Below are 25,277 nucleotides of genomic sequence, written 5' to 3'. Positions count from 1 at the left end.
ATTAACTCCATCCATGGTGTGATGTGGCAATGTGACTTCATCTGACTTAAAGAACCTGAAGAATGCAGAAGGGAGGAAAGTTAATCTTGTGTTTCAAAGCATACATTTAAATTAATCCTTGTCCAACTGAGTTTACTAGAGAGTATTTCAGCATCATATGGAGATATTCAGGGGGTTTTTTTCCTTGAAAACCTTTTAGAGTTTAACAACTTGGTCTTTTCATGACTTTGTTTGGGGGATGCTAGCCTAATTCCAAGAGTGCCAATGGATGGATAGAAGGAGAAAACACCTGTTATTTCTACCACTCATACTACAAATCCAATGGAATAACACCTGTAAGATCTCTGAATCTGACCTTTACTCAACAGCTGTATTTCTTTTTATTTGGTACTGTACCAGTACAGTTGGAAGCTTAATATATGGTTTTAATGGGATAGATAACATTTATTAGGCTTGGATATATGAATGACAAAGAAATAATTGCTATAAAATTAAATAAATACATTAATTGTTTTCACCAAGAATGTCCTGAAAAATTGAAAAAAAAAAAAGTCCTCCTAGCATCCACAGAAAATACTAATATGAATGGTGAGAGGGCAAAGCAACTGAACCACATTAAGTATGAAGTATAAGGCAAGATAGCTTGAACTAAGGAGAAATTTCTAAATAATAGATTTAGACAAACTCCAAATAGTAACATTATCTGTTTCAACTTTACAAGGAATCCCATGACTCTGTGAGAAGAAGAGGCCACAAACCATCCTCTGAGCCAGCATTCTTAACTTTTTTTATGTCATAGATCCCTTTGACATTTTAATTAAGCCTATAGGCTCATCTTAATTTTTTAAAATGACTAAAATAAAATACATATGATTATAAAAGGGAATAAATTATATTGCAGAACAGTTATCACATTTGTAAAAGGTTTACTCCTGTTTAAAACTATATTTTAATATTAAAATTTCTCTATGATTTCATTGATTTAGAAGTTCCTTTAAGCAGTACAAATAACAATTCATTCACATATGTAGGCATTCAATAAGTTCATTTAATAATTATAGATAGGTAACTTAGCACAGAGGTATCAAAAACTGCTGCATTATGATCTGTCAATACGAGCAAATGCTTCAGGAACCATAAAAGACTACAATTGGGAAATAGTTAAAATAAAACTTAAAAATCATAGAGCATAGGTAATGTTAATATGTGCTTTTCTAACTCAATATGCTATTGCAGGGACTCTCACACATGGTTTTGTAGTCCTGTTTCTATCTGACACCACTGGTTTAGAATGACAGGTAGAGAGTCTAAAAGAAAAAGAAAAAAAGACTCTGTGTGTGTGTGTGTGTGTGTGTGTGTGTGTGCCTGTGTGTGTGTTTGTGCATGCACATGTGCACATATGTTTGGGAGGTAAGAGCTTAGGTTCCATCTTTGAGACATAATGGCTTGTGATCACAAATTATTAACTTAAAATCTCAGTGCCCCAGATAAATTCTCATGAATTAAAGTTATGGAACCATTGCCAATAAGTACTGGTCGGAGTTTCTTCATGGTGAATGTTCCAACATCAATGAAATGATGAATGTAAAAAACAAACAAACAAACAATAAACTTTAGTTTTTAAAAAATGAATGTTGATACTTAAAATAGTGATGAACCATGCAATGGATTACAAGTATATGTAATAAACAAGTAGAGTGATTCTACATTTGTGACTTATTTACCCAAACTACCTTTAATAGCCTTTGTTTTTGTCAATTCCAGACCAAAATAAAAGAGAATTTCTTGAGCCAAATCACAGTAAAGTGTTTTATTTTGTCTCATTTAGACACATGGACTTATTTTTGGTAAGCTTTTGTCCTTTATTAGTTTAAAAATAAATTTTGGGGGTGGGAATTACATAGAAAGATAGTGAATGTAGAGAGAAATGAGAACTTTTTGGCCATCAATCCAGCCCCTCACATTTTATAGAGAAGTAAAATGAAGACCCAACATATTAAGGTCATGCAGGAAGTTAGTGTCAGAGGTAGGATTTGAACATATGTCCTCTGACTCCAGAATCAAAGCTCTTCTACCTAACTATGGTGAATCATAAACTGGCCTATCTAAAATTAACCTCCATTTTCATAGGATAACAAACATACACCTTTAGATTAATGAGCAATGAGATTCCAATCTACAGACCCACCCCAATGTCATTTTAAAAAGTCACATTCAGATCAGGAACTTAGTGAAGAAGGAGGAGGAGGAGGAGGAGGAGGAGGAGGAGGAGGAGGAGGAGGAGAGAAGAAGAAGAAGAAGAAGAAGAAGAAGAAGAAGAAGAAGAAGAAAGAAGAAGAAGAAGAAGTTGTTTACATGTCTTTCTAAATTTAATGCTAATTAAAATGTTTCTCTAGGTTGTTCATATTGAAATATGAATTAAAATCTGACATCTCAACTTTACATGTGCATAAACATCATAGTTCCTGATCCTGAAGAAAAAGGCCTAAATCCAGCCATTCTTTCCAGTATTTAAAGCCCTCTTTTTAAAAGTTATCTTTCTATCCTTGTCTGACATCATTGATAATCACAAGCACTTAGCTTTTCTGTCCATAAAATTATGAATTTCAGTAAAATAACCTAAAGAAATATCAGTCTACTTACGAGGTTAGAAACTGTCCCTTATTTCTTTTCTTTTTTTAGTTTTCAACATTCACTTTTTTTTTTTTTTTGCTTTTTGGTGAGGCAATCAGGGTTAAGTGACTTGCCCAGGGTCACACAGCTAATAAGTGACTAGTGTCTGAGGTCACATTTGAACTCAGGTCCTCCTGACTCCAGGGCCAGTGCTCTATCCACTGTGCCACCTAGCTGCCCCTGAAATTGTTCTTTATTTCAAAAGAAGCCACTGCAGCTATGAAGTATACAGCCAGGTGAACAAAAGATTATTTAAATTGTCACATTCTCCACCATTACCTTCCTTTAGAAATCACTAGCAAATTCAGAATTTATCCATGTATTCTATCCAACGTCTTACCTTATAAAGGTAAGACACGGACACACAATTGCTTGTCATAAACAAAAACAATTCATTTGTTTGCTTTATCTTTTAATAGAGAAAATGCTGGCCTAAAAAAAAAAAGAAAAACTAAAGGATTGCTAGTTTTTTTTTAATTTGACAATAGCATCATTGAGTAAAACAGAGTGTGTTGTATTCTACTAATAGACACTTCGTTATAGAGACATTTTACTTTTCAAAGATCCTACTATTTTTAATTATATTTAGAGTTCAAATTTTGCACTGTGTTGATTCAGGCATGACCATGATGATCTCAAGGAAAAAAATGCCTTTGAAGGAAGAATGCATAGAAGAAAGTTCTCCTTCTCCTTCCTCACCTCCACTAACAAACTCCTTTCTGCCACCTGTGATGAAAACAATACCCTAAACCCTACCAAATCCCACACAAGTTAGGTAGATTTTTCTTAAAACATAATGACATTTTATTAGAGATATTACTTACTCAGTGGACTTGGTTGGATTAGGGCTACTGCCATCACTTCCTACTTGTCTGAATCAGGAAGCACCACTTGGAGCTCCAATCTCTGTGGAGGTGTAGCTAGAGGGCCACAATGGGCAATGCAGAGGCAAGAGAACTTTGCTTAGCTTACTCAACTCAAGGTTTCTTCAAAACATACCCTTACAGAATATTCTTCTGTTGTTATAGCTAAATAAATCATCTTTTTAACTGTGGAGTAGAGTAGACCAAGAATGTCTCATTTCATTCCAATATTGAACACAAATTACTATGGGACTGAATTAGGTCTTGCCCCTACCACCAACATAATGTATAGGCTATGTCTTCCAATAGATTATAAGCTTCTTGAGGGAAGGGACTTTCATTTTTGTCTTTCTGTCCCCAGAACCAATCTCAGTACTCATCACACAGAAAGCATTTAACAGTTTTTCTTTGATTGGTTTACAGATTCAAACTTCACAAAGCAAGCAAAGAACATCAAGAAATCATTCTGAATTCTACTCTGCTTCACAAACCTTTTAAGTCATGCATTTAACATGTCTGATGATACATTACATATAATAAATGGATGATGTCAACCCTTCCACCCTTAATCTGAGTAGAAATTTTGGAAAACCTTTATCTTACAATTTAAGAATACTTTAGGCATTTAACAATTCATTATAAATAGACTCCAAAATGTGACTGTTTTAGCTAGCTATTAAAGTGGAATTGTGTAATTCAAATGATTTTAATCCCCCCAAAACAACCTTATACATTTTTCTACTTTAGACTCCACATTGCTTATTGAGGCTTATTGTTATAGTTAATTACAACTGGTAAATGTGCAAAGGTAAATAATAATAATAAAAACCAACCACTTAGAATTCTATATCTTTGTAATTGGAATACTTTAGTTCAATATATTCACTTTACAGGAAAGGAAACGGAGGCCCAGAAAAAATGAAATGTCATGCCCAAGATCATTCAGGTGATTGGTGGCATAACCAATGCTCTTTCCAGCATTCTTTCCACTGAGTTTGTTTAGAAGATAATTCTCTGAAAAATGCCAGATCTTTTTCAGTGCTTCCCTTTCCTCTTCTTTTTTTTTTATTTTCCTATTTTGTTTTGGGAATCCAGATTTAGACAAATATATTAAATGTGTGAAAACAAAAAGAAAATCATTCTTCCCATACAAATCTCTAATAAATCTTGACTGTATTGTGTTAGTACAACAACTTCTTCCTTTTAACCCATATATATACAAGAGGAGTCTTCCATGCTCAACAACCCCCCTTTACAATATGAATGGAATCAGGGCTGATTTCCTATACACATAAGAATCGAATTTCTTCAGGTAAACTTTATGCTTCTTTTGTGCCCACAGAACCATCTGGATACTCATCAGGAGTGTAAATATTCCAACTGGAAGAAAAGAAATACAATGAACATTGCCACTCAGCTTCTATATGTGCTTGAATTCATAATGTTACTAAATTGAAATCATTGTTCATAGACCTTAAAGCATATCTCAAATATTATATAACTTTCCATTTCATCAATTTTCTTAAATGGCCATTTTTAAGTGAAAGAATAAAACTGGAAGAACAATACATTAGCACAGAGTAGCTGAACAAGAAAGCTGTCTCTTGTCTCCTGGATTATATGATAGAAAACTTTTAAATGATGAGTTCTGAGAATTTCTTCTTTAAACTGTGCTTTTAAACAAGGACGCTAGATAGACACACACTTTAGGGCACATATTTGAACAAAATTTAATATAATTCATGTTCTAATATAAATTATTTTAGTTTTTAAAAATAAGTTGGCCTAATAGATTACCTAGACCTTATAACACCCATCTTTACCTTGTGGAATGAGAAGTTATTTAAGTGGTATTTTAATTTTTAATTAATATGTCACACTATTTCTCTTAGAAAAGTGTTCATTCAAAAACTCATTCTTTAACACCATTACACACATACACACATACACACACACACACACACACACACACACACACACACACACACATACACACACACTCCAGGCAAAAAAGGGAGCCTCACACAAAATGCACAACAAATATTTCCAATTTACTTCTTCTGGGATTCATGAAAAGTAAATTGTTATATGTGTTTGAAGCACATTTCCACTAAGCAAAACATATGAGAAGCATCTCCATAAAACACATTCTCTTCCCTAACAGATGGAAAACTATGTTTAAAAACTCGGCAATGTAAGTGGGGAAATCGATATAAAAATGAAAATGAAAATATTATAACCTTTTCTCTTCTAGTTCATACCAAAGATTATTATTAAAACAGTTACAGTTTTAGTTAATATTGACTTGTTCCCAAAAATTACTTTTTGTTATAGTGTATTTGACTTTTTTACTTGTCAAAGAATCTAGCAATCATCTTACCTGGTAAGGTTTGTGTCATAACTGTGAAACTAATCCATGACCCAATCTGTTACATTAAAAAAAAAAGTTAGCAAGCAATGCAAAACTGTACATTAATATTGTATTAAGGACACTTTATATTACAAAATATAAGAGATAATTTTAATTGTTTAGGTGACAACAAAGCTCAAAAATAAGGGGCAACTGGTTGAAAAAACACAGTAATGAAAAATCCTCCCGAAAGACTAAAGGTTTAGTTTGGAAACAGATTGATTAAATAATGGCAATCATGAAAAAAAATGTTGTATCCCTGGGAAACATGATTCGAGTCTTCTCCATAATACATTGTATGATGTTGCATACATTATTTACTAATTATAGATAGTTTTTTTATATATAAGATAATTTATGTAATTTATATAAATTAAAACCTATTTAAGTAAAACCACTTACAACTAATTTATTACCTGATGAAGCCATTAAATCAATAAAACTTGAATATGCATAAGATTTTACAAAGCACTATATTTTTACAAATAGTATTATAAATCTGTCATTGTATATACCTAACTTGACATGTGTATGCATGTGTAGTGCAAATTCAGTTACCAATGAAAGGGGGATTGGATAACCTACCTCATAGGTGTAGTTAGGACAGGAAACCAACATAAATAACCATGTGAAAGGGTTGTAAGTTGGACTTGGGAAACAGGCATTACTTCCTTGAGAGAGGAAGAAAGAAATCAGTCACATTAATATATTTTCTATTCAATTAAAAAAGCATTCATTAAGTTACTACTGTAACATGTGTCACAAAGATGGGTAATGGGGGCACAAAGATAAAAAAAGTATTTTCCCTGCCCCCAATGAGTTTAAATTATTTATTGAAATATCTAACTTGGCCAGGGTATTTTATTAATTTCTAATTGTCTACTTCTGAAATTCTTGTTATATGAGGGATCATATCATATTAGAGACCATCTCATAATGTCTAGTTTCCATTAAGCTTACTACTTAAGGGAAGTAATGCAGTGTTTTGGAAAACTATATCTACTAAAAAAAAGTTTTGGTAGCCTTTACCAAACCAGAAAGTCCTTATGTACAGGCGTAAAAAAGACTTGTATGTGAATCAGTTATGAGAGAGAGAGAGAGAGAGAGAGAGAGAGAGAGAGAGAGAGAGAGAGAGAGAGAGAGAGAGAGAACTGGCATCAAATTGTCAAATTGTTGGCCAAAAGATGGACTTGTTGTTTCGGGCCAGAGCAGGTCATGAAAACCCTCTAATTATACATTGACAGGGGAAGTAAACCCTTAATGATGCAATCACAGATCTCTAGATAGTGAAAAGAGTAGCATTTGCATCTGGTCATTTGTGGAATTAACAAAAATGATAATAGGTTTTTGAACAAGAATATCAATGACAATTTTTATTGTGAGGGCCTACCCATCTAGTTTCTTTAATGTATGTTTTGAAGAAAGAATCAAAGCATTTTCCCAAAATATTCTCATTGATATTTAGAGGGAGTGAGGATTTTTTTGTACCTAGTATTTTGAAATATTACAAATCAAATATTTAAATTGTAGAACTATAACAGATTTCAAAGAAGTATTTAGTTCTTTTTTTACTTTGAGAGAACATTAAGTTGAAACAATACAAACAGATATCCTGAAAGGAGGTTTTCCCTTTGCCTATGGGTATTTCATTATTTAACAAACCTCATAGCATAAGGAAATACTCTTCATTAAATATAACTTCTTCTGGATTTACTTTATGATCATTTTCATCATTTTACCACCTTAGTAGATAGCTGTTGCTCATCTTATTTTGTATATATCTAAAAGGCTTTTATCACACTCAAATATTCTTCTATCTAAACTATACTAAAAAAAAAATACAGTTCTCTTTACTTGATATCACAAAAAAAATATTTTCTCCCCGAAATTTTTTTCTAATTGTCTACATTTTTTAAGTTGCAGAAATACCAGGTACTTTTTAAAAAATAGTAATTAAAATTATAATATTTTATAAAATGAAATCAACTACAGCACAGTAGCAACACTGGGGGAAATGTCATATGTAGAGAAGCATGAAAAATGAGTTATTAAATTATCACTTAGTTTTGTATCTACTGAGTTTACAATAGTTTCTGATATAGTTAACTCCCACATATATCCCCACAGCATTTTTCATCAGAATAATAACAATTTAAAATAGGAAAAAATTGTTATCTATAGCTGTCACAATACTTAATAATGTGTCCCTCAAGTATGGTTAATGATTTCTTCCCTTTTGAAATTTTATCAAAAATAGTTTAGATAATAATTACCATATAATGATTTCTACTTGAATTATTTACTATGACATTTGTAAAGGAAAATATGACTCACAAAATTACCACTTTTTTCCTCAGTTGAATGATTTAATCACACAAACAATATATATATGTATATTTTTTGCTGAGAGTTCTAAGGTCACTATGAAATATTAGTACATTGATGCCAAAATTACAGAAATTGCTGAAATAGGAAAGTAAAAAAAAAATGAACTACAGCAAATATCTTGCTGCACTGCTTCATTTCATGACAAGTACATGTATAATGTAACTACTATTTAGGGTGCCTGCTTGCTGATGACCACAAAGTTTACCAAAAAAAAAAGGTAAAATAAAGATAAATCAAAATAAAGTTAGTACAAAAATTGTACGTTTTGAATGGGATATATATATATATATATATACATATATATATATATATATATATATATAATGTATGTATGTATAGGTATAGATATAATGTATACCTTATACTTTCTGAGAAAAAGATGACAACATTTCAAGATCTATGGGTTACCACAAAATGTATAAATGAAATAATGATGGTTCTGTCACATAGCAAGAACAAGAGATAACCTGCGGGGATCTGCTTTTGGATATAATTAATTATTCATCCAGCTTGTCAAGATTTGGTTATTACAATATCTTTAGGATATCAAGAGATTATGGATAATGCTGAATAAGAAACATGGGCAGGTATGGATGGCTTGTGACCTACATCATTGAAAGGATACAGATATCCACAAGATTACAGATCCATTGGCATCACCAGTTGTTCTGTCAGTGCCATATAATAAAATTAAGAGCGAATTCTGACTACTTGGGCTAGTTCATTATTTCATTTAAGGGATTATTAGCTATGGTGGATGAAATTAATTAATTAAATAAATGAATGATTAATTAATTAGTTAGTTAGTTGAACAACCTACATCTCTACCCAGTGTCTAGAGCTAAAATGATCCTTAGAATTCATTTAATGTACACTGATTGAAGAGAAGATTAATGGCAGTTAGTTCCACTATATATCTCTAATATGGCACCTGCCTCCTGAATTAGAAAGAAATTTTGTTCATGTTGTCACACACAGTAAAGTTGAGATTTGACCATCACGTGAGCCACTGAAATAAAGTGGATAGCTATAGTAAATCACTTCAGTTTAGAATGCTAAGCCATTCAGACTACTTATACACTTGTGCTTGAATAGTCAGAGGTGGGATATTAAACAAATAGGCTTGTTTTGCTCTTCTTTTAAAGAATTTATTACTGAATTACAGGCTTTTTTGGAACTCAAGCAATAATAGACCTTAGGCATAGAAAGAAATGGATGGAGGAGGCAGGAAAGTGATAAACTATGTAATATTTAGCATGAGGTTGAGAACAATGCTTTTTCAAGAGAGATGAGAGCATAGGAAACAACTTAAGACATATTAATAAAATAGTCAATACAATTCATTCACCACAGCAAAAGAGAAAAGAATGAACAAACCTGTGTGATTTGGATGAGCTAATACTACATTGATAAAATGATTCCCAGCTTCACATATCTGAAAACATTTTAAACAATATCAATATGATTTCTTTGTGATCTTCATTAGTTTCATTAAATTAAATTAGTCCATATGTATAAAGGAACTTATAGCTATAATTATACACATTTGAATGACGGAATAAATATATTTTGTGCACCAAAATTAATTTCAAACATTTCAGAGACTTCACAAATATAAAAACAAAATGGCCACACTCCCAGTAACAAACCCTAAACAAATTATTGACAGTTATCAATAATCACTTACAATTTATTTATAAGAACATGAAATATTGGGAAGTGAAAATTGGTTATGCTATATTACCTAACATTCACCATTGTCCATGAAGGCAAAGAAGAGATTGGAATAATCAAACATTCTGGTTTAGTATTCATACCAAACATGTATTGTTACTTTTCAAAGAATTAGAATACACTGAAATATACAAAAGAAAACCCTGTTTTTGTTTTTGTTTTTTTTATCATAATCCAGAAGGGACTTCCAGATCTTGCCATGTTTCAGAAGAAAACTGCTAGGTATTAGAGAGTTTGAATTGAAAAAAATTCCAGATAATCAGTGTTTTTTTTTTCTTAGCATTTCTAAACTTTATTTTATTTTTCCTTGTGGTAGAATGATATGTAGATTCTGCAGTGGCAAAAAATTCAACAACTACTTTTAGTCATCTGGTATACCAGGAATTATTTTTCCTTCTTTACTTCAAGAAAAAGTAATACTAAAATATTCATATAAAGTTCACATTAAAAAATGGCAGTAGACTTTAATTTTTTTTCTCTATTAGAATAAGTTTTTATTATATGGCGTGCTTCACCTAAATCATTTCAGACTAAATTTTAACTCATTCTAGATGCAGGGCAAGCACTTCCTTCTATTATGTCATTTTCATTACCTGCCTGAATTTTTATTCCTGTCTACAAATGGCAGTGATGTAGTATAACAATGTTAGTTAATAGATATATTTCTGTTTTGTTTTTGCCTCTAATTGTTCTATTTTAAATTATATTAAACTTCTAAGTCATCTGTTCTCTGTGTATTTGTAGAAATATGTGCTCCAGTGTTATGGTGAACAAACTGTTATTTGTCATACTTTATCATTTTATTAAATGCCACTTCTGTGAGATAATGGTGTTCTTTGGTTTACTATCTAAAATAAACATATTAGTGGGGGCTATGTCATCAGTAGACAGGGAACCATCAAAAAACTTAATCAGACACTCTATCTCCAGACTCTGGATGTTTTTCCTTGCAGTTCCCTATGTCTGGATTTCTTAACCTCCTCATTACTTTCCTAGTTGCCTTTAAGTCTCTTTTAAAATCTTATCTTTTATGGGAAACTTTTGCTAATTCCCCCTAGTTTCACTGCCTTCTCTCTGATTATTTCTGATTTATCCTATGTTTTCGTTGTTTCTACATAGGTGTTTGTATGCTGTTTACTACCTTTGAATGTGAGATCTTTGAGAACAGAAGCAGAAACTTTCTTTGAATCACCATTGCTTAACACATACCTGTCACACTGTAGATGCTTGATTTTTATTGACTACTTTCAAAAAATCGTTACAAAATAACTTTCATATCATTGTAATCTGATCATCATCATAAGAATTTATTAATGAATAAATTAATTTAAAAATTCAATGAATGAAAACATATTACTGCTTGCCAGAGCCTGTGCTAGATGCTATGTATGTAAATAAAAAAGTGTCATAGTTCCTACCTCAAGGAGGTCTTTACTGTACAAACATGGAATTGGTGACCATAATGGTAGTTGAGGTAAATCACATGGATAGCGTGTGGAGATATAGGATAGTTGATTGTAATGCTCTTTCGAGTAGAAATATTAGTATTTCTTTGATTACTATCCCTGTGACAGGAGGTGGAAAAAAGGAAGAGGGGGAAGGAGTGGAGGCTAGGAAAACCTGTGTTATGGCCAGAGAAATGGCAAGATGCCCTGATAAACCCCATTATTGTTGAATGGAATTTGAAATATGATCTAGAATTGGTAAGATATAATGAATTAGATAAATTTGCATTAATTCACTCACTAATTAGGGCAGAATGAAAACCTCCAAAACTTAGTAGACAATCTCCTCCCAGATAGCCAGCAATTGGAAGTCATCCAGAGGATAATTTTTCCAGGTGGGTAGAACCAGGGGAGCAGAAGAACAAATAGCAAGCTACCTAGGTTGGTCCTGGGTTCATAGTATATTTTGACTGGGTAAAACCATTTTAACATTCACAAAGTACTTCCACCAACATCACTCTATGAGTTAGTATAAGTGTGTTATCTTTATTCAATAGTTATAGAAACTGAGGCCAAGAAATTTATAGCTCTAGTCATTTAACTGGTAAATGGCAGAGCTGAATCAAAATTATCTCTGGATTCCAGATCTAGTTCTCTTCTAAGTATACCAAACTGTTGATCATACATGCCTGAAAAGTTTATTCTTGTTACCTTATCTCCATTTCACAAATAGTTGAGGCTTAAAAAGATAATATTACTTATCATTGAACATGGCTAGTGAGTGGCAGAGCTAAGATTCAACCTAGTTTTTCACAATATCAATCTAAAGTATACTTTCAATTTCTCTTCTAAGCATTACACATAAGAATAAAGGCTAATCCAATGTAAATGTCAGGCAACAGTAGGACAAGGGAAAAATAAATCCTGTTTGGTTTCAGAACACTGGATTTTGTTCTTTTTTTTAACTGATTTACTTTCTTTCATGAGGTTTACCTTAACATAATATTAAACATGAGTTTAGATTCCCTTAGCATAATAGTCAAAATCAGAGTTTGCATTCTAGAATTCTTTTAATTGACATTGAGAAAGCAGTCTAGAAATTTTTTTTAAAAAGCTGCGAGTGTTTAATCTTAGAAAATTTAGGAGGTTGATGATAGGTGGGAGATTTGTTGGGGGCAAGGAGATGGGTGTTAAAGATTTTCTTCTTTAAGTTAACATGCAAATGAATAACAGCAGGACAATAGACTTTAAGAAAGGACTGAAGGATTTATCATATAAAGGACAGTCATTTGCAAAATGGGGACAATATTTATATGAACTACCTTACAAGATTGTTAAGAAACACTTTGTAATAATACACACACACACACACACATAAATTTTATACACACACTCACACTTCACAAAGTATATAATTTATAAAGCATATATAGATATTCCCATCAACACAACTTCAAAATAATGTTTCAAATTGAATTCAGAGAAGCAGAGCAAACAAAAGGTGAGGCTAACAGATTTCCAAGACAAATCAGGAGCTCAACAGGAGAGACTGAGACACCAAGATGTGGGCCAACCTAGAGTGCACACAGTGGAGGAACTTGGGGCAGCTGGAGGAGCAGCAACAGCTCTGGGAGTTCTCAACCCAGAGACAGAAAGCGCATTATGTCACCACCCTGGTACAGAGGACCCTAAGCTGGCCCTGGATTCTGTTTGGAAACTCCATTGCCCATACTCATTTCTGAGTCTCAGTTCCAAAATGAAGAAGAAAGTTTGTGGTGGATCATAAGGGAACAGGGGCCCTGGTTGAAGTTCCAGGGCCAAGAGGTTCACTAACTAGCATTTGTGGCTGCATGAGAGTAAGGGACCTGATCACAGTTCTGAGGCCAAGAGCAGCACTAGTGCTTCTTGATGCAGAGGAGTATTGGGTCTTTATTGAGTAAAGAATATAGCACAGACCAGGAGAGCAGTGACCTCAGCTCTAGAAAATCCCAGGCCTCAGAACTAGCTCTGAAAATAGCAGCAAGAAAAAACCTGAAGCTTGGGACAGTGACTTCCCACCCCAGGTGAGCAGAGACTAATTTTAACATGAAATTTAAAGTAAAGAAAGTCTGGAAAAAATGAACCAAAACATAAGAAGAACTTGAACATAAACAGCTAGTATGATGGCAGGGAAGATCAAAACACAAACTCAGAAAAAGCAACAATTTGAAAACAGCCACAAGCAAAGCAACAAAAGAAGAAAATGTGAATTGGACACAAGCGCAACATTAATTCCTGAAAGAATTAAAGAAAGAGATGAGTGAGTGAGGAAAAAACTGGGAAATAAATGAGAGTGATGTAAGAAAATCATGAAAATATAATTACCAGCTTGTTAAAAGAGGTACAATACAGAAGAAAATAACACCTAAAAAAAAAACAGAATTGGCCAAATGGTTAAAAAAAAAGGCATACAAAATCTTTGAAGAACTCCCTAAAAAGTAAAATAGCTGAATGGAAAAAGAGATACAAAATGTCACTGAAGACAAAAATTCCTTAAAAATTAGAAGAAGAAGCTAATGACTCCAAGAGACATCAAGAGACAAAAAACAAATTCAAAAGAATGAAAAAAATAGAAAAAATGTGAAATATTTCATTGGGAATAAAAGCTCATCGCAAAAGAGATTGAGGAGAGATAATTTAAGAATTATTAAGTTACCTCAAAGCCATCATCCAAACAAGACCCAACATATCACATTTTTAAAAAAATCATGAAGGAAAGCTGCCCTGATATCTTCGATACAGAGGGAAAAATAGAAATTGAAAGAATTCACAAATCACCTCCTGAAAATAAAATTCCAAAATGAAAACTATTTAGCCAATATTATATTATAATATTATTATATTAGCTAAATTCCAGTTGAAGGTGAAAATATTTCAAGCAGACAGGAAAAAAAAAACAACACCACTCAAATATGACAGAGTGACAGTCATTATCACACAAGATTTAACATCTTCCATGTTAAAGAAGTGGAAGGTTTAGAACATGATACTTTGGAAGGCAAAGAAGCCAGCCAAGAAGAACATAACCAGAAAAAGGGAGTATAATCTTCAAGGGGAAAAGTGGATATTAATGAAACAGAAGACTTGCAAGCATTCATGATGAAAAGATCAGAGCTGAAAATTTGACATTTAAACATAAGGTGCAAGAGAAGCATAAAAAGGTAAACATAAAAGAGAAATCATAAGAGAATTAATCCAGTTAAACTGTTTACATTCTTATATTGGAAGATGATGCATGTAGCTCCTAAAAGCTCTATCGTTATCAGAGTACTCAAAACAAGTCTACATAGAGGGCATGGGTATAAATTTATTGTTGGGAAGATCTCAAAAACATAAGAAATAAGAAAGAGAGATCCCCTGGGAGGAGGAAAGGGAGAAGTAAGAATGGGGAAAATCATCTTACATAAGAGTTCAAGGATCAGCTTTTACAGCGGAGGGGGAAATGGTAGGGATGGAGGCCAACACTTTAACCTGATTTCATCTGAATTCATTCAAAGAGGGAAGACTATATATACATACACACTCACTTGTGTATAAAAATCTATCTTACCCAAAAGGGAAGCAGGAGCTGAGGGGATAAGGAAAAGAAGGTGGGGGTGAGGAGGGTGCTGAAAAAATGAAGTATAGATTAATGGAGGCAGTGATCAGAAGCAAAACAGACTTTTGAGGAGGGACAGGGTAAAAAAAAAGAGGGAGAAGGATAAAGATAAGAAAATAGAATGAAGAGAAATACACAGTAATCATAATTGTGAATGTGAATGAGATGAACCTACCCAAAAAGGGAAGCAGATAGCAGAATCTGTTAGAGATGAGAATCCAACAATTTGTTATTTATAAGAAAGAAATTTGAAACAAAAAGAAACAGAGCTAAAATAAGGGGCTAGAAGAGAATTTATTATGCTTCAGTTAAAGTAAAATAAGGCAGGTCTAACAATCATGATCTCAGACAAAGCAAATACAAAAACAAACCTCATTAAAAATGATAATAAGAGAAACTACATTTTGTTAAAAAGGTACCACAGACAATGAAGTTATACAAAATAATACAGAAAGTTCCTCCAATCAAGGCCTCACTTTCTTAAATGTATAGGGAACTGAACAAAATGTAAAAAATATGTCATTCACCAATTGATAAAATGTGAAAGGATATGAACAGGGAATTTTCAGAAGAAATTAAAGTTATGAAATGTCATATGGGAAAAATGCTCTAAATTACTACTGATAAGAGAAATCTTAATTAAAACAATTCTGAGGAACCACCTTACACCTAAAAAATGACGGAAAAGGAAAATGGCAAATGTTTGGGGTTGGGGGTAGAAAAGCAAGGCTACTCACTGCTGTTGGAGTTGTGAACTGGTCCAACCATTCTGGAGAACAAATTAGAACTATGACTAAATGGCTACAAAACTGTGCGTACTTTTTGACACGCTGCGAGGTCTGTATTCCAAAGAGATCAAAGGAAAGACCAAGAAAGGCCCAAATAAGTACAAAAATACAACAGCTCTTTTTGTAGTGGCAAAGAATTGGATGCTGAAGGAATGTCCATCAATTGAGGAATAACTGAACAAATTGTGCCATATGATTGTGATGAATGCTATTGGGCTATAAAATATGATTCAAGGGATCATTTCAGAAAAACCTGCAAAGACCTATTTGAATTGATGTAAAGTGAGCAGAACTAGAGAACATTCTACACCATTGTGCATCATTGTAAGTAGCAATATTTTAACAATGTTGTAACAATAGTTAACTGTGAAAGATTTAGCTACTCTGATCAATACAATGATTCAAGACAATTCTGAAAGTCTCACAAAAAATGTCATTCACATCTAGAAAGAACTGATAAACTCTACATGCATTTTTTTCTTTTCTTTATTTTTCTTTCTTTTTGTGACATAGCAAATATGGAAATGTTTTACATGATTTTATCATATATATGTATTTTATATATATATATATACATAAAATTGGTATTATATTACTTATCTTCTTGATGGTTAGGGGAAGGGCTGGTGGCAGAGAATTTGTCATTCAAATTGGAAAGAAAAATTTATATAATAAAATTTTCAAAAAGTTTTTTAAAAAAAAGCACATATAAATGGCAGCTTTTTTTTTTCCTGACCCAGACTTGTGACTTCATCATTGTAGAAAATTCTTAATGTAGGAACTCTCTTCCAGTAATGTAGATCTGCAACTTATTACTCTAGTCTTGGGAGATTTTTCTCATAGTACTGAGAAACTGAATGACTTACTAAGAACAATGTTTTTTGGCTGATAGGCAAAATCTGAAATCCAGTTTTCCTTCCTCCAAATCTATTTCAATATTTATTTTGCCCCCTGCCATGTTCATGTTCAAGGTTGCTGAGTCCTCACCCTTTTGCTACCTCTGGGGAGAAGGCTGCTCTTAAGCACATTACTTAATACCCCACTATCTTAGAACTCCCTTGCCTCTTCTATAAAATATAGAATTAGACTAGTTAATCTCTAAAGGGTCTCTAAATATCTAGTCAGCAATATCTTCCCACAGCATTTGAAAATGAAAGAGACTTTAGCAATCATACTGTCCAATTCATTCATCCATCTAGCCACCATTTCATCCATCTAACAATGATAAATAAAGCAGCTATTACTAGGGCACTGTGTTTGATTCCAGGTATTAAAAGGTGAAACATAAACTTCTAGGACCAATGTTCATGAAGTCTACGTTCTGTTGAGTATGGAGGTGAGCAAGGAGAAGTTACACATTCAAGAAATAGAGTGAAGACAGAATCATCAGGACTTAAACGATTAGATGCAGGGAATAAGGGAAAAGGGAGAGTAAAGAATGATTTAAAGGTTTTGAACATTGGTGACTAATGAATTAGTTGTAGTGCCATTACCAAAGAGTTGTTTTGAAAGGAAGACAAGTTTTGGGTAGACGAATCTTGCCCATATCTTGCCATAAATTGGTCATTAGTGGTCGGTCACCTGTCTACTCTCCCTCGGTATTAATAAGCTATAATCGTTTTTGGTTTGTTTGTTTGATTTGTCTTTGTATTTCCAGTGCCTAGCAACAGTGCGTAGTCATCATGGGAACTTTCAAGTCAGTAGAAATCTGTACTTACAGGAGTTTTCTCATTGCATCATTTTTCCCCTTCTCAATCAATGTTCAGTGGACTGAAGAAATCTAGACACATCCTTATTTCAGGATGTGTCCTGAAATGCATCAGGAAATCCACACAAATCTCAAAATGCTTGACAGCAGGGATTTTTTTAATCTTTATTCTTGTATTCCCAGAACCTAGGGTAGTGTCTGTCACATAGTACATACTTAGTAAATTCTTGTTGATTGAATAATGGTCACATCAGGCATCCTCCACCATTCAGTTCTATTAAACAAACATTTATTAAAATGGTCATAACTGTATTATAGCAGTAGTATTGTTTCCTTCTGAAATACATATTAAATAATATTAAACAGTTTGACTATGCCTTATAGGTAGAACACTAGCTAAGCAGTGTAGAAAATCAGCAAATTTAAGCAGGCCTATAACATATTCAATGTCTGTATTTATGCACATTGCAATCCATACTAGAAACCGGCCCACTTATGAGGCTATGTAAATGGAGACTAGTTCCCCTGGTTCAATCTTTGCTCTGCCACTGTTTATTTTAGGCATATCATTTCAATTTTCTGCCCATCAGTCTTATCATCTGTAAAACATATGTGTTTGGCTAAATGTTCTCCAAAGTTTCTGAGTTTTGGTTGGTTGGTTTGTTGTTGTTTTGTTTGTTTGTTTTTTCCTTACCCAGATTCCGCAGAAGGGAAATCCTTTGACTTTACCCATGATTCAAAAACAGGGATATCTAAATACAATTGTTCAGTTGCCCCTTCCTTCTTTAATAAACATTAGGATTCTTGTTTCTGGATTTAGATTATCAAACTAATACAGTCAAATTGGGGATTAATTCTGGTTCTTTCTGCTTTTGTAACATATTAAGAGACAAAGTACTTATAAGCTAAAGTATTTTCTAATCAGTTTCATTTTTCCCTCTCTTTATTGTGATTATCAAAGGTTCAGATAAATTCACATTTACATCACTAATAGACCTATTTCAAAGTGTGTTGACATTTAATTTGATTTCTGAATGTGTGATAACTTGTTCCTCTAAATTCATCTCTTTGTTAAGAGCAGATTCCTTTACATGGGCATAAATACATAAATACCTTTAGAAAAGACATTCATTATTTAATGAAAAGACATCTCCTTAAAACACATTCACATAGGTCTCAAGAGGGACAGAGTCTAATTAGAGGAGATAATGTGCAACAAATATGTACAAATCAGATTAGAATAAATTTAATAATACTTTCTTTCAGTATCACTTGCAATAAACTTCTTCCCAGGAACAATAGATTCACCTATTTATGGTTACTTTGAATTTTGAAATCACTGGCCAGAGATTATTTTATCATTTAAAAAAATATTTCCTGTATGACACTTTAGAGAAAACTTACCATATGTTATAGATAATGTACAACAACATATGTAGTGTGACTGACCACTTAGAACTGAGAACTGGACCTGAGATTTCTTTGGTACATGGAGTTCCCACAGAGGAAGTTTCTGTATCAATGAAGGCTGCTAAACTTCTCTGCAAGCTATAGTCTTAGATTTACTCAGAACGCTAATGGCTTATGTGATTTGTCTAGAATTCTACAGCAACAATATATCAGTGGGACTTGAACTGAGCTTTTTTTGACTGCAAAGCCAAATTTCTGTATACTAGGTTCTGCGGCCTTTCATAAGTAATAATAACTGATATTTATATACCCTGTTACAATTTGCACATCATTTTAAATTAATTTTCTCATGTGCTCCTCACGAGAATACCATGGGACTAAGTTGTAAAAGTATAAACAGCCTATTTTATGGATGAAGAAACTGAAGCAAATAAGGGTTAAATGACTTATTCAAGTGTCAGATGTGTCAGAGGAGCTGTTTGAGACCAGTCCTCTCCTCACTAAATCAAATATTTTCTCTACTATAAATATTGTCTCTGAAAATCTTTATGACATTATATGTTAGAACACACCAGTACTAATACATCCAAACTAGCATTCTTTTAAGGATTCACGGGGAGGCCATGCCCTTATTCCAGTAAGGAGTCCATAGCTTACACATTTAAAATTTTTTTTTCTTTAATCACCTTCAGAACCCGACACATTTTGAATAGCTTCAAATACCCATCCTCTGAGAAGTGATTTGACTTTTGGAAAGAGTTGGAAGTCATTTTAACTATTTAGTAAAATAAAATGGCAGATAAAAGTGGGTAATTATATTGCAAGTTAAAAAAAATAAGAATGGGAAATGTGAATATATAAAGTAGTGTGACTCATTTGATTCTGAAGCGAATATACAGTTTCCATATGCCTACTTTGCAAACTGAAGTAATTTAGTATATGTTGGCTTGGTTTGGAGATGTTAAATTTTTCATAGAATGCCTTCTCTTGTTTCAGTCTTTGTAACAGATGTTAACACATAAAACACAATTATCTTTAGGGAATATTTTTGCCTGTACTTATAATGAACACTTCCAAGTAGGATAACCAAGTATCCCGTGGACTAAATTTGCTTATTACCTTTGGGCACATGATGAAATCAATCCCTAAATTGACCTCTCCTAGGAGAATTTTTGTACTTTATTTCCTTTTAAGGTTTTTTTTTAATGTCTCATGTTTTTTATATTTAGTGACAATATAAATACTAATGTAATTTAGGCCTTCTACAAGTGTATTAATTCATTTCTCACTTGTCATATGCCACATATTTAGATTTGGAGTATAGATGTTTAAATTAATGCTTAAAGATGGCTGAAAAGCTATCTTTGTACCCCCTAGCCTCTTTTCTACCTTTACACCAAATAATTAATCATTTAATTGCCCCCCTGATGCTACTGAGTCTCTTTGTAGTTTACAGCATGTTCTCAGACAGCAGTTGCAATAGGTCCCTGGAAGGGGCCTGAGGCCTTGATGCTCAATGGGAGAGCTTGTACTTTGCTGTTCTAGCCACTAAACTGCAGGGCCACCTCTGTAGCATGATGAGGCTTTAGACTAGGGAATCTGTTGAGATGACCCTGTACATGGTGAAAGTTCTCTAAATGGCATTTTACTATCTGTATCAAGATCCAGAACAATTTAACTCTTATCAGTAAAATATAATAACTAGTATTTATGTCGCTTCTATTATGTGCCAATTAAAATGCCAAGTGCTTTACAAGTATTATCTCATTTGATCCTCACAATAACACTTGGAAGTAGATACTATTATTATTCCCATATTATAGATGAGGATACTGAGGCAAATAGAGGTTAAATGACTTATTTGCTCAAGGTCACACAGATAGATACTAAGTATCTGCAGCTGGATTTGAACTCAGATCTTTCTGACTCTAGGCCCTAGTCTCTATCTACTAGGTCAATTTATACTAAAAAAAAGTATAGCATAGAAATCTGAGTAAGAAAGTTTGAGCATATGAATAATTCGAGGCACCCAGATTATGACATACAATTAAATATATAAACCATAAACTTATCTATCAGTGTTTGTGTTTGTGTGTAGGGGAGAGGTAGTATATACACACTTAGATGAATGCATCAATATAGTTCCCTCAATATGGATAAATATTTAGACATAGATATAGGTATGCATGAGTTAATTAATCAACAGGCATTTATTAAGTGCTTGCCACATGCTAGCACTGTGCTAATTGAAGAGAATTCTTTCTTACCAGAGCCTTTCTCTCTCTTTGTAAACATTTACACACATATGTATATAGCCTATATATAATATGCATACATGCATATGTACATGTATATGCATATGCATGTATGATGCAATATACATGTGTATATATGCATACTATAGACTATACACAGACACTTAATTGCCTGTTTACACATATAAGCATACACATACATGTATGCACATTAATACACCTATATGTATACATACATTATATATATATATGTGTGTGTGTGTGTATATGTATATCTTTCAATCTATGCAACAAGCATAGTATATGAACAGTGAGATGTACTCATAAATGAGTTAGAAGAGTCTGGTTAGTTTGCATTTGATAAATTATCCTGCACTTTCAATGATCTAAGGCTTCTTTGTGACATGAAAGTTTGCATAAAAAGCATAGATCTTTGCATTAGGAAGACAGGTTCAAATCCTACCTTAGACAATGACTAGCTGTGTGACCCTTCAACACTGTCCTCACCTGAAAAAATGGGAATAATAATAGCACTTAATTTGCAAGATTGTGAGGATTCATTGAGTTAACATGGATTTCAGATCTAAAATCACTATATAAATGCTAGCTAATGGGGAATAATCTTTTCTTGGTGTTGGTCACATGGCTGTGCTTATGGCACTCAATGATCTCAAAAGAATCAAAATTGCAGATGATCCAGTGCTGTATAGGAACGCTTATGGCAGCTGTTAGCAGGCTGTAACATATTGTCAGGGATGACTTTCACGGGAAAACTGGCATAAAAGCCATCATCTAGGATACATAAGAGCACAAAAGAAGGTGGATCAGTCATGTTGTAAGATGAAAGAATAGCAAATTAATGGCCTGAATGTCACACAGCTATTCATAAAATATTGAAAAGACCTTGGGGAAATCCTCCAGAGCATTGTATAAATCATCTATCAAATATTTATGGCACGACAAGAAGAAGGATCAGACGAGAGTAGAAGACAAGGAAGGCTTGTGATCACTGCCAGCAGAGGGATTGCCCACATCAATATCATGCATCTATTGAAGTGTTAAAGTCTATTGGCTTAATCAGCCATATTTTAGCATATGAACACTTACAGGACTTAGTTCAGGGAAATTTAGGGATATTTTACCTTGTCAAGATCACATTAATGAGATTCTCAATATACCCATAACTCTAATTCTTAGATACCCTAGTTTTAAAGTGATCTACCTGGAAGGGATGTGGGAGGGGGAATCTCTTTTGTTGTATACTATAAATGGGCTTTCTATTTTCCAGTGTGTTTCCTTTAAATATCAAATCAGATCTTTCTGAAATAATTTTTGTTTGAATCCTAATGCAATTTTAGTTGTTGAATTTCTATACCCTGTAAGAACACTGTGGCTGATTTTGGCAGTGTGGTTTTGAATCCCTGAAGTACTAGTGCCTTAGTTTGACCAAAACACACTATAATAGCTCATAGATTTGCAATTTTTTTATTCATTTTGCTTTCAAGCATATCTAAATGATTTACCTTATTGTGAGATCATTATACAATGAAGGTCCACAGGATAGTTAGCCTATTGGTTTAGAGACACTGAATAATTAATCCTGAGTGCTTAATCCCTTTCAGAAGCCCCACACATATGCAAACATTATCTATCCATTTTCTTTCTTTTTGAACTGAACCTGTTTTGTGTAATGAGGGATGAACTTGGACCTCTTATTAGAATTCCAAAGGTATTGTGTGGATCCCAGGAAAAAAACTATAGATGACTTTTGTTGTTTCAGGGACCCACAGGGTTTTGATCTGTCCCATGTGTGATGGGGTGCCTAGAGATGTATTGTCTGGACTTCCAAGTGGATTCCCTATGTATCACAGGGTTCCCTGGAACATTTCAGGTGCCTTATTTTTATGGACACAGAGAAATCTTCTAAGTAAAAGCAGGTTAGTTTTCCAAAGGAATGAGGGGGTGACTTCATATGACCCAGATTCCTAATCCCCAAGAGAAGAAGCTGCCTTGTTCTATATCTGCTTATCTTTAAGATTAAACATAAAATCCTTAGGCATTTAAAGCTCTTTACAATTTGGCCTCTATCTTTCCAACATTCTTTCATTCTGCTATACATTCTATATATCCTAAAAATGCAACCATACTGACCTACTTGCTATCCCTCATATAATACATTGCATCTTTCAACTCTCAATGTCTCTTCACTGTTTGGGAAGGTATTCCTTCCTCATTTCTGCATCTTAGAATGCTTAGTTTCCTCCAAATCTCAGTTAAACCTCAGTGTCTATATAAGTTACCTGCAGATGTCCCCAGGTGCTAATGCCTACACCCCGAAATTATATATTTTGAATATAGTATATTTATGAGAGCAAGCAATGTTTCATTTTTCCTTTGCATTCTTATGACAGCACAGGGATGACTTAATTTTGGGGGGGGAGTTCATGTTTATAGACTGAAATCAAGGAAGGGAAACAGCAACAGAGTATGATGACATTTGCATTATTGTAGCTGTTGTTAATTTTGTTAATGTCATATGTTCCCCATGTTCCTTGCTTAGGCATATCCTTGACTTAGACATCCATGACTATCGTTTGATTTCTTGTCTTATTATATTCTGCTGCTAAAGCAATCATTTATGATGTTTGCTCTTGCCAAGGTAGACTTTCATTAACTAATTGGGATCTTATTTATTGATGTAAAGAGGGGCCTAATCTCCTCAATCTAGGTCAGTGAATAGTACCATAAAAGAGTTACCAAAAAAGCTGGGAGATTTGGGGAGATGAAAAAATCACTCTATGCTCAACAGATTTCATATCTTTAAATCAACAGCTATACTGAGGGAATTTAAATTGAGAAAAGAACACTTTTGGAGTAGCTAGCATTCTGATTTTGTCATTGTAGCCTGGGGAGATCCTGTTTGTTTGGTTTCCTCTGTAAATTGCCCATGGGGCTAGGGTAATTAACAAAGGATTCTAGGCAAAGCAAATGATTAGATTCTATTAAGAGGAATGCTATTGCTCCCATCCCTTTGGGAGTCATGTTGATCTCTTTGCTGCAAAGAATAGAAGTAGAGCCGAACTTGTGCTCAGTGTAACAGGATAGTAAGAACCCTATTTGTTTTAATGTTCTCTTTTTCCCATTCTGACTTCTTAAGATCCAAAAGATAGTTAAAACATGGCAAGTTTTGGGGAAAAAGAGACAATCCTTTGAAATCTCAGATTTTTGGAGGAACACCATCTTCTCCGACTTCTATTTATCACCATATTGGTGAGCCAGGAGGAAGCCTCATGTACCAGAATTCCTTTCCTTTACCTCCTGAAATGGAAGGTGAAGGCAGATATCCATCCTTGCACAGAAAAATCTGAGGAGAAAATGGGCATGTAGGAGAATATAATAATGATTATCTCTGCATGGGAATATGAAAGCTTAGAGTGTTCTCTTTCGTCAACTTTTATGTATGTAAAAAACTGCACTGATTAGGAGAAAGGAAGGGAATAAACATTTACATACCTCCCAGGTGTAGGCGCTATTCTGAGTGCTTTATGAAAAGTATTTCACTTGATCTTTAAACAACCCTGGAGATAGGCATTGTTATGATCCCCATTTTATAGTTGAGGAAACTGAGGTTAAGTGACTTGTCCAGGGTCACACAGCTAAGAAGTATCTGATTACAACCATATGTCTAAATTACCCACAAAGGGGAGAAGGCCAGAGCCAAAACATAACAGTAGAATATGTCATATTTTATCCTATATGTTGGGAGTCAGAAAAACAAGGGCAAAAGAAATTTTTAGTTGAATATCAAAGCTATGTCATTATCTGGAAGGCTATGTTTGTTCCTTGACTCATGGACAAGGATCTAGACAATTATCTGCCTGTGCACATGTAACAAAGGACTAAAAGAAACTTTGGTACAGTAGCTTGAGTTCAGAACACCACCTGGTAATTCATATATTGTACTCA

The 25,277-nt window shown here is 33.5% G+C and overlaps 1 protein-coding gene across 3 annotated transcripts in view; it reads right to left on the bottom strand.

Moving 5' to 3' along the window:
• Positions 1-3,286: 3,286 nt before the first annotated feature.
• Positions 3,287-25,277, bottom strand: part of TECRL (trans-2,3-enoyl-CoA reductase like) — a 192,607-nt gene continuing 170,616 nt past the window's right edge. For all 3 annotated transcript variants that reach the window (XM_020999841.2, XM_020999842.2, XM_078148279.1), the window contains 4 exons: positions 9,712-9,769; positions 6,532-6,617; positions 5,917-5,962; positions 3,287-4,916 (listed from right to left, as the gene is read on the bottom strand). In XM_020999841.2, the coding sequence (XP_020855500.1) occupies positions 4,789-4,916; positions 5,917-5,962; positions 6,532-6,617; positions 9,712-9,769 (318 nt within the window). In that variant the 3' untranslated portion in view covers positions 3,287-4,788. The remainder of the gene's footprint in view (positions 4,917-5,916; positions 5,963-6,531; positions 6,618-9,711; positions 9,770-25,277) is intronic.

Source organism: Phascolarctos cinereus, unplaced genomic scaffold (genome assembly GCF_003287225.1).
Source record: "Phascolarctos cinereus isolate Bilbo 61053 unplaced genomic scaffold, phaCin_HiC Scaffold_9;HRSCAF=440, whole genome shotgun sequence".
Lineage (NCBI taxonomy): Eukaryota > Metazoa > Chordata > Mammalia > Diprotodontia > Phascolarctidae > Phascolarctos > Phascolarctos cinereus.
Note: the sequence above shows the minus strand (reverse complement) of the source record. Positions and strands in the feature narration are given on the sequence as shown.